General features: G+C 50.2%; 1 protein-coding gene across 1 annotated transcript; it reads right to left on the bottom strand.

Moving 5' to 3' along the window:
- Window positions 1–3,667: 3,667 nt before the first annotated feature.
- Window positions 3,668–8,416, bottom strand: LOC121404212. The gene has a single exon (XM_041593474.1). The coding sequence runs from the start codon at window positions 8,390–8,392 to the stop codon at window positions 3,668–3,670; it is 4,725 nt and encodes a 1,574-aa protein (XP_041449408.1). The 5' UTR covers window positions 8,393–8,416.
- Between the last annotated feature and the right edge of the window lie 2,891 nt (window positions 8,417–11,307).

Genomic DNA, 11,307 nt, shown 5'->3' on the forward strand with positions numbered 1-11,307 from the left:
TTTCATCATACTCGGTCAGTGAGACCGTTTTTTCAAACGTTATGCTCGGGTTCTTACATTTTCTTATAAAGCGGAACATATAACAAAATACTCTAAGCAGCTTGAGGTGTGACGAGATTCCCTCGATGACATCCACCAAATCCGACATTACCACCGCAGCAGTCAGCGCGACCGCGTTCTTCCTCTTCTCCAGCTCAACATATTCTGAAGGCTCGAAATGAGAGCTCTTTGGCCAGTTCTCTTTTTCATCCTTCAGAAATGATGGGCCTTCAAACCAGATTGACTGGACGATTTCTTTAACATAACAACCTCTTGATACAATATCTGCTGGATTCTGTTTTGTAGGGACATGCCGCCACGTAGCTTTATCTGACCACTCCTGAATCTCAGCCACCCCTATTTGAAACGAGCGTCGACAACGTAGATGGATGCGACTGAATCCAGTGAAGAGTTACTTCAGAGTCTGACCAATAAACAGCTCGTTCGATAGGAACCGTTAATAAGATTTGATTCTGTGACAGAGATCCGCGAGAAGGTGAGCGGCACATAACTCAAGCCGTGGGAGCGTTTTGGTCTTGAGCGGCGCTACTTTGGACTTTGAAATCAAACATTATAATTTTTAAACCTTCTGCAGTTCTGCTATGGATATAGACGCACGCGCCATAAGCTCTCATGGAGGCGTCAGCGAAGGCATGTATCTGGACCGTTGACATCGGATCGCAATACACAAACCGAGGTATGGATATCTCTTCCAATTAAGACAGTGTATTTTTCAACATATTCCATGCTGTTTCCAAATGCAGCGGAATCGACTCATCTCAATCTAGTTTGTTAAGCCAAAGTTCCTGCAATAGGATCTTGCCCTTTATGACGATAGGACTTAACAATCCAAGGGGGTCGAACAGCTTCGATGTCACCGACAGTATGTTCCGTTTTGTCGCTCGGACACCCATGACTTCATTATCAATTTCAAACTGAAAGGCATCTTCCTCAGGCAACCATGAGATTCCTAACGCCTTAGTCGATTCTGAATCCGAGATCGTTATGGGCTTTGCTGTGCTCTCAGATGCGGTGATTTCAGGTGAGTTCGAAAACCACTTCGCTAACTCAAACCCTGCGGTCTGAAGAACCTGAGATACTTCAGACTTAGTTGTCCCTAGCTCCTCTACGCATGCAGCACCAGTCAACATGTCATCAACGTAAAAGTCGGACCCAATAACGTCAGCAGCTTTAGGGAAATGATAGCTTCACAGACTCACTCAACCTTTTTAAACACCGGATAGCCAGTCCCATAAGTTACGGTGTTAAGCTTGTATAAACTCAAGGACTCAGATGGGTCTCTTCTCCACACTATCATCTGAAACTGCCTATCCGCTTCATTCACCATCACTTGGCGATACATCTTTTTTACATCGGCAGTCAGGGTGAACCTGTGCAGACGGAAGCGGAGCAGCGTTGGGTATAATTCCTCTTGAATGGTCGGTCCGACCATCAGAATCTCATTCAAGGCCACCTGAAGAAGACCACCTGTGTGCTCAGGTGAAATAATTTGCTTTGGAGATGGCATTTATTCCAGTGACCAGAATTTTTGCAAGGTCCTATCAATGGAAACTAACAACTCATCACTGCAACTAAAACTGCTTGCAGTTTGGGGGGCAGCTTTTGAATTTTTTCCAAAACCCCCAAAATTTAATGGGAACTTTTTATAAGCTCTCAGCTCCAAGCAGCATGTGTTTTTTTTTGTGGGTTGTAGAAATTGGGTTTTTTAGGTTCTCTGGGATTTTCGAATCAGTTACATTAACGGACTGGTGGGGGGGATGACCCCGGGAGGGTTTTCGGGGATCAAAAATCAAAGGAAAACTCACTACCATTTATGCGCGACTTTACCACAGTGTGTATTTTATTCTTTACTTAAGAATTGGATTCACCAATACCAAGCAAGGTAATACACGACTCCTCTCTACGGATCTGTAAGCGGTGAGCGAGGTCTTCCGTGTAAGTTTGTTTTTGTAGGGGGGTTCCTCCTGTGCGAAATCAGCAGATCCACAGTGTCCCGCAATGAATAGGCACAGTATGATCGTTAACAAATTGGTTTATTGGGCACTCGAAACGGCGCGGTTGTTTGATTATATGTGTGTATGTATGTGGGTGTGAATATAAAACGATGATATGTATCGACGCGTACCGGAATGTACGGGGGTGGGTAGCATACTAAACTCCCGCTTAGTGAGCTGGCTGCCCGCCAACTCGCTAGCGCCAGGCAAGAGAGAGCGCGCTCCGGCTGTTAACAACAGCCCCCTGCCAACTCGCTGCTGCTACTCTCAACATCCTCCCCCCCCTTGCAGGACTGCAATGGAGAACCTCTATGGCTGAGTGCACGCCCCAGAAACAATCCATCCGAATACGGTGCTTTGGGCCACGGGAAGACCTTCTCCTAGGGCGAGGAACCCGGGTTGAATCACCTTCTGGTAAACGTCGGCGCCGAGCACGAGGGAGACAGTGGATGGGCGATGGAAGCGCTCGTTGGCGAGGCGAATGTCGTCGAAACGGGTTCGCACCGCCTCGGTCACGAGGCGTAGTGGCGTGCGGACGCGCAGGCGGGGCTCGACCTTCAGCACTGCGTCCACTTGGAAGTTTCCATTCTTGGCGCGGACAGTCGCAGTGCACACCTTCTCGGTGCCAACCCGCGTGGAGGGCAGTTTGAAGGCGATGGCCAATGACTCGTCGATGCTGCTCACTGGGGTACAGGGGTCTATAAGAGCCACTGTCTCACAAGTTCTGGAACCCGTATCTAAGACCACCAGGGCCGTCGGGAGAACGTTGATGCTCCGGTTCTGGAGGAGCGTAGCCACGGATGGTGCCGGATCTTCCACGACGGGGCGGCTTTCGGGGAGACGACGGCGTCGTTCAACGCTAGAGGCTGGAGCCGCCGGAGGGGATGGTCCGGAAGCGCGGCCTGAACGCTGGGACGCACGGTTGTGGAGTAGCGTATGGTGGTTCCCACCGCACACTTTGCAGCCCTTGGTACTGCGGCAGTCTCTGCCAGAGTGCCGATGAGCCAGGCAATTAGCGCAGTACTTGTTAATCAAGACGGCTCGGAGTCTCTTCTCGGCGTCCAGGCGAAGAAAGCGTCGGCAGGCACGGAGCGGATGGCTTCCGGAGCAGACTCGGCAACGGTAGGAGTTACTACCTCGAGAACGTCTACTCTCCGAAGTGCGGGTGTTACGAGACCGTGGAGCCATCTCTAAATACGGAAACTATGGCGAAAGAAGAAGACAAAGAATAGGAGACGGGTTAGTAACGGGATAGGAAGCGGGGGACGCGCACGCTCTTCGTTAATGTTGGATGGAGCGAGGAGGTTCTACGGACAGAAGAACGACCTTTGCGACGGGCCTTTTGAGGACCCCCCGTGCAGTGAGGATGTCGACTACACGGACCCGATCGTCGGCGCCGGGGTACACGGAATGGATTCGTCCGAGACGCCATTCATTAGACGGCAAGTTGTCTTCCTTGACGACGACCATATCACCAATCTGCAGATTGGGCCATTTGCCATTTGGTCCGCTTGTGGAGTTCCTTAAGGTATTCCTCTTTTCACCTACGACAGAACTGTTGGTTGAGTGCCTTCAGATGTTGCCATCGATTTATGATCGAGGTGAGGTCACCCTTAACTTCTGGCTCCGCCGTCGCCATTAAGGGTCCCCCCCGTAAGGAAATGCCCGGGAGTTAGGGCCAGTAACTCCGTCGGATCTTCGGACATAGGCGAGAGCGGTCTGGAATTAAGGCACGCCTCTATTTTCGAGAGAAGCGTGGAGAGCTCCTCGAAGGTGTATCTACGAGTGGACGTGGCCTTATAGAACAGGGTTTTGAAGCTCTTCACTCCGGCCTCCCAAAGTCCCCCCATATGTGGGGCCCCTGGTGGGATGAATTTCCACGAGACCCTTTGGTGACTGTACGCATCAATCACAGAGTCCTTAAATGCTTCTAGGAAATCACGGGCCAGTACTGTGGCTGCGCCCACAAAGGTCTTGCCGTTATCGGAGTGGATACTCTGTGGACAGCCTCGTCTCGCGACGAACCGCGCGAAGGCAGCGAGAAATTTCTCGGTGGTGAGGTCGGACGTAGGCTCCAAATGAATAGCCTTCGTGGAGAAACACACGAACACGCACACATACCCCTTGGTAATAAGGCACGCCCGCCCTGTGTAGTTGCGGATTTCGAAGGGACCGGCGTAGTCAATTCCGGTGTGCGTGAACGGTCGGGAGAATGAAGTTCGCTCCCTGGGGAGATCCCCCATCAGTTGAGTTTGCAACTTCCTTTTGTGGATAAGGCACACTTTGCAAGAGTTCACGACACCCTTCATCAGCTTCTGAATCCGTGGAATCCAATACTTGGATCGGATAAGTCGCACCATCAATTGGCTGCCCCCGTGAAGAGTGATCCGGTGTGTGAACTGCGTGAGGAGTCGCGACAAACGACAGTTATACGGAAGAATTATGGGATGTCGCTCGTCATACTTCAGCCCTTGCGCCGTAGATACACGGCCGCAGGAGCGTATGACCCCATGTTGATCCATAAACGGATTCAAATTCAGGATAGAACTTGATCGAGGCACTGGACGCTTCTCACGTAAGGAGTGATACTCTTGAGAATATTCTCGGCGCTGAGTTTCTAGGATAAGAGTTCGTTCAGCCTCGTTAATTTCCCCGCTTGTAGGATGGATCTCCTGTGCGTACGGTAGTTTTCGGCAGCGCTGTAGGAAACGCAGGACGTACGCGCGGACTCGTAGAGCTTTTTCAAGCGTGGAGAACCGCTCGAGGAAGTCTTCGGGTGGGCTGGTTGTGAAATGGACTTTCACAGCCCGCTGCTCGAGGTCTATGACGGGGGTTTCCTGATCTTGGAGCGGCCATTGAGAGCGTGGTTGCTGTAACCATGAGGGCCCATGCCACCAGAGATGGTTGTCAACCAGATCCTGTAGAGGAACCCCCCGACTGGCTAAATCCGCCGGGTTGTGCTCGGAGCGCACATGAGACCACTTTTGGGTCTCGGTGGTTTGAGCGATTTTCGTTACTCGATTGGCCACGAAGGTGGTCCAATGGCATGCAGGCTTGTTCAACCAGGCGAGAACGATTGTGGAATCTGTCCAGTAGTAACAGGTAGACCCTGTCGTCGGCATACTTGGCAGGATAGCCGTCGCCATTTCGGCTAGAAGCACGGCCCCGCACAGCTCTAACCGGGGAAGCGATACGGTTTTTACGGGCGCAACTCGTGTCTTCGCTGCCAGTAGATGCACGTCGATACGCTGGCCCATCTCAACGCGAACATAAATCGCGGCGCCGTAAGCCTTTTCTGAGGCATCACAGAACCCATGGTGCTCCACCTTAACGGATGGCTGGGAACCAATCCACCTTGGGATACGGATCTTGGTGAGACAGGAGTAGCTACGCAGGAAGGCTTGCCAGTATTGACACAGTTCGTTGGGAAGGTTCTCGTCCCACTCCAGTTCCTGCAACCAAATTTCCTGCATGAAGATCTTGGAGCGGACGATGAACGGTGCCAGCCACCCTGCAGGATCAAACAGTTTCGCTATCTGCGAGAGGACTTCTCGCTTGGTGTAGGATGACTCAAGCGAGAGCACCGGAGGAACAAAGAAGAACTCGTCGGAGGTCGCTTTCCAGCGAATGCCGAGGGTCTTTGCCGTGCTCTGTGCGTCAATCTCCAGGAAATCAGTGTGGAGGAGGTGGTCACTCGGAATCTCGGCCAATACGTCCTTGTGGTTGGCTGTCCACTTTCGTAGCGGAAAACCTGCCGAACTGAGGGCGGCCTGTAATTCGCGGATGGCTAGCTGAGCCTCCTGTGTGGAGTCAGCGCCGGCGAGGACATCGTCGACGTACATAAAGTGCCGAATGATATGACTAGCCCTGGGGAATTGCGATTGGACGTCGTTGGAAAGCTGTTGAAGGACTCGAATGGCGAGAAAGGGGGCGCAGTTGACGCCAAAGGTGACGGTTTTCAATTCGTAATCACGAATTTCCCCCTCTGCGTTTCGAAACAAGATTCTCTGGAAACGAGTGTGTTCTGGATCCACCCAAATCTGACGGTACATTTTGGTGATGTCGGCGTTGAACGCATATCGGAAGTAGCGCCATTTCAGAATCTGAAGGGTCAAATCGGATTGTAGGACCGGGCCCGCGTGAAGGAGGTCATTCAAGCTCGTTCCGTTCGCGGATGGGCTGGATGCGTTAAACACCACACGAAGCTTCGTTGTAGTGCTATCGGGTTTGATTACTGCGTGGTGAGGGAGATAGTAGTTGTTGGAGTCGTGGCTCGGAGGGACCTCTGTCATGTGGCCCAGATCTGAGTATTCTTGGATTACGGAAACGTACTGTTCGTGCAACGGCGAATCTCTCTTCAGCCGATTCTCGTTCCTTAAGAACTGGGCTAGTGCGATGGACCTTGAATACCCTAGGCCAGACCCGAGATGACCCGGGTCGCGGAATGGTAGGGTTACCATGTATTTTCCGCTTGTTGCCCTCGTGGTGGTTTGTAGGAAGTTGCTTTCGCAATAGGAATCGGACTCTCCTACTAACTTGGTTGGTAGATCCTCCACCTCCCAAAACTTTGTGAGGAGCTTGTCTAATGGAGCATCGAGGACGTTGGACACTTGTGTGGAGAAAGATGCGATTCGGTTCGGGGGGGCACTGGGCACCGGACCAGTAAGCAACCACCCGAAAATCGTTTCCTGCCCAAGGAGAGAGCCACAAATGTCGGTCTGTGAACCGCTCAGAAGGATGGAGGGAAGGATATCGGCTCCGATCAGGACATCTATCTGCGAGCTCTCATAGAAGGTGGGATCAGCTAATGGCAGGTTCGGCAAATCTCGCAACGCACTTAGCGGAATTGGATATGACGGGAGATTGCCTGCTAGTTCCGGCAATACGTAAGCCGCGGCTTTCAACTGCAAGCCCGGCTTAGTCGGGGAACGAATGGAAAAGTGGCAGAGCTTCTTGGACTGAGCTGCTACCGACTGACTCAGGCCTGAGACTTGTGCCTGAATAAGGCGGAATGGTAGTTTGATGATGTTAAAAAGCCGTTCCGTAATGAACGTAGCCTCGGAGCCCGAGTCGATTAGAGCGCGGGCGCGGAAATTTGTCCCCAGGTGGCAAATGTTAATTATTGCCGTGCCTAGAAGAACGGGCCTGGTGCCCGAGGTGAAATAATTTTGCACGGTGGGCTGAGCGTCGGACGAATTGGAAATTTGCGCGGATGTGGACGACTCACTGGAGGCAGGAGTACCGCGATGCAGCAGTGTATGGTGACGGGCTCCACACGTGAAACAATTGTGGGCGCTGGTGCACTCTCGGAGCTGGTGACCTCGGGCAAAACAGTTTAAGCACAACTGCTTCGTCTTGATGCAGCTTGAACGTGCTTCAACGTCCATTTGGAGGAAGTGCGGGCAGAGCCGGACCGGATGATTCTCTTTGGAGCAGAGATCGCACTGCTTCGGATTAATGTGGGTCTTGAAGGAGTGAAAGTTCCTCGGAGGAGGACTGCCTTGAGACCGGAATGGGTTGGCGTGGCTTCCGGAGGATTGCGGATTTTGACTGCCTTTGGACGGTTGCTGATGCGGATCGCTTCTAGCCTGGGAAGGGTCGCTCTCCATGGCCTCTAGCGTCAGGTACCGCTGTGTCAGGAAGGAGTCGATTTCCGTCCATGGAGGCATTTCCTTCTTGTCAGTCACTGACGCTTCCCACAGAGCCCGGGTCAGTTTTGGCAGCTTGGATGCACAGATGGTCACCAGAATACTATCCCAATTGTCTGTGCAGACCTTGGAGTGGGCCAGAGCAGTTAGAACACCTTGAATGGTGCTCTGAAGCTCTTTCAAGGCACGACTAGTCTCGGAACCCACGCGAGGCAGCAATAGCAGGATATTTATCTGGTTGGTCACCAGGAGTCGATTATTTTCATATCGACTACGGAGGGCTGACCATGCTGCCTCGAAACCGTCATTGGTAAGTGGGGACTTTTCTACTATGGCTTTCGGATCGCCACGGGTTTTAGTAGTGAGGTGGTACAGCTTTTCCACCGGGGACAGCCTCGGATTGTTTATATAAATCGCTGTGAATAGGTCGCGGAACGTCGGCCAGCGAACGTAATCCCCTGCGAAAACTTCAATGTCACAGGGGGGCAGCCGACAACCGCCCTGGGAGGTCTGCGGCCCGGGAGGTCGGAGGTCTGGGCGGTCTATTTGGGCTATGAGGTCCGCCACGCACCGCTCATAGCCCTCATAGCACTCGCCATACATTTTCTGAATTTCCTCTTGGTCTTCAGGGGCCTCGCACAGCATTGCCAGCGAACATGCCTCAAATTCAGCATCCACCTTGGCCCACATGTTTTTGAGCTGGTCACGACGGACCTGTGAGACCCGCGGAGGATGGGGTGGCGGTCCCTGGAGTGGTGAGCCGTGCCTCCAAGGTGGTCAGCCTATCGATGGCTGCCACAAACTTGGCCCGTGCGGAGGTGACAATCGGCTGTGCCATTGGAAGTGTGGAGCGAGGATCGACTAGTTGCGGGTATGGAGGCGAAAGCACCTTAGTCGTGATCGGCGAAGGAAACAGCACCGATTTGGTCGTCGCCGCCGTGGCACTCGTGGAAGCCCTTGGAGTACCTAAGGACCTTGCCCTTTGAGTCCCCGAGGTCGGCGTTGATGGCACGGATGAGCTAGATGGCCTTGATCTACCAGGCGTAGGCACCGCCAAAAACTTCTTGTTGTCTTCCACACCTGTTGGCATACTAAGAAGGACCGCACGCGGAAGCACAAATGAACGCCAAATGAGGACTGTGCGGATAAAGCGGAAATGGACACCACACCAGAGGCAGAACAACAAGGAATTGTTTTCCTGTCGAGCACGACTATCGGACGATATTCCTCAAGAAAATTGATATTTTCTTATTGGCAGTGGTTTTAATGCACGAAAAAGTCGAAAACGGAATCAGCACTAGACTACGATATTTGATATATCGGTATTGGATTTTATTTCGTCGTAGTGGGTGATGTGTAAGACGATCTTAGAGCGAAAACGGAAGTGTTCGGGAAAACTATCGGATGATATGACGCAAGAAAAAAGGATATTTTTCTTGTTCCCCGCGGTTTTGGCGCACAAAAGAATCACAATCGGGATCCGCACTAGACTACGATATGTTTAAATATCGGTACTGGAATGGATTTAGTCGTAGTGGGCGATGGACAAGGTGATTTGCGAAAAAATATTAACTACTCGATGGATACGAGGCCCGTGAGCGATATTTTTATTTTTGCCACCACTAGGTTTTTTTTTTTTGGTTTGTCACCTCTAGTTTTTTTGCAATTTGGAATTTGGCGCGGAAAAATGCAAAAAAGACTGCGGAAATGAGCTGTGCCTCTTGTTGGATGAATTTATCCCGGATGTGGGGGAAATTGCTCGGGCTGTGGGTCACTTTAGGGGCGCCTGGAATGCTTAAATTCTTGGTAATTGCGAAATTTGCATAAGCAGCGGAGTGCTGGTACCGCGTATCGGACGAACGCGTTCGTGCCTACATATACTAAGTGTGGTATGTAGATGTGGAGTAATCGGTATTTTTTTTTAGGTATTTTCTCACCGGGATTAATGAGGTTTATTATTTATGAGAAGTATTGAGTGAAAATAAGATTGTAAGAATATACAATTCGATATACACAATAAACAATAAATACAATAAACAACGCCAATAAATTACTTCGGATGAGTGTTTTATTGGGGGCGGGGTATGTGTGTGCGAATCAGGCACAACATATGCACATGCATATATACATACGTGTCGGACGCCGTTATTGTGGCTGTGTAGCGGATAATTGCTAATAGCTAACGGAAAGTGTTAGTGAGATCGGACAATATGTACATAAGAATATATGTACATATGGATAAGTGGACACTCGGACGTGAATAGTGCGGAACGCCAGCAAGAATCCGGCTCGAAGGACCAATGTTTGTAGTAGGGCGCTTCCTAGTGCTGCAGATAAGCCCTCAGCAGATCCAAAGTGTCCCGCAATGAATAGGCACAGTATGATCGTTAACAAATTGGTTTATTGGGCACTCGAAACGGCGCGGTTGTTTGATTGTATGTGTGTATGTATGTGGGTGTGAATATAAAACGATTCTATGTATCGACGCGTACCGGAATGTACGGGGGTGGGTAGCATACTAAACTCCCGCTTAGTGAGCTGGCTGCCCGCCAACTCGCTAGCGCCAGGCAAGAGAGAGCGCGCTCCGGCTGTTAACAACAGCCCCCTGCCAACTCGCTGCTGCTACTCTCAACAAAGGTGGTTTTTGAATTTTTGGTGGGGGGGGGCCCCCCCAGCTCCCTTTTTTTTCCCCTCCCCAAAAAAAGGGGGGTTTTTTTTAAAGTGGATGTGTGAAACGCAGAGAAGGAAACGTTTCCGACCCCATAAAGTATATATATTCTTGATGAGCATCAATAGCCGAGTCGATATAGCCATGTCTTTCTGTCTGTCTTTCTGTCTGTCTGTCCGTCTTGTTGAGCGACTAGATCTCAGAGACTTTAAGAGCTAGGGCAACCAAATTCCTGAATCAACCGGACCGTAATGATCGATGTGGATTAGTTTTAGTTTTAGGCGAAAACGCTACGCATTTCAAACAATTTTCAATATGACCGGATTTTTCTTTTACATTTTTTATAAACCAATAGCTTTTGCCTATTATATTCATCATTTTGTCTCTGCCTATGTGTCCTATTTCGCTATGATATTTGTATAACACGTGGTCTTCCATTTCGCTTGGAACATGGAATAAAAATCTTCCGTCATTACTTTTCCTATAAACTCCACCATTTCTCATTTCGAAAAGCTTGTGTTCATTTTCTTCTTACTGTTGCTTGATATTTCTATCTATTTGGTCCTTGGCTTGGCAAACAACTAAGTTGTCTTCAAATGTGTTTGTTTCTACAATGAGAATGTTTGTGCATCTACTTAGCGCATCTATGTGCTGCATCCTGCTGCCTTCTTTATGGCTCAACTCATAGTCATAACTTTGCAGCTCTGAAGCCTTTCTAGCAATACACGGGCTTAACTCTGTATCTTTTTCTCAGAAGAGCGTAAAGAGGTTTGGCAACAGTTGAGAAATCTTTTATAAATCTCCTGAAATAGGAGCATAAGCCAAGAAAACTTTGCACAACCTGTACCTTATCTTGGATTGGAAAGTTTTTGATTGCTTCTAATCCTTTCTCGTCTGCTTTTATACCTTGTACGTTGATTGTAAACCCCAAATATTT

This window comes from Drosophila obscura, unplaced genomic scaffold (genome assembly GCF_018151105.1).
Source record: "Drosophila obscura isolate BZ-5 IFL unplaced genomic scaffold, ASM1815110v1 contig_189, whole genome shotgun sequence".
NCBI classification, from domain to species: Eukaryota; Metazoa; Arthropoda; class Insecta; order Diptera; family Drosophilidae; genus Drosophila; species Drosophila obscura.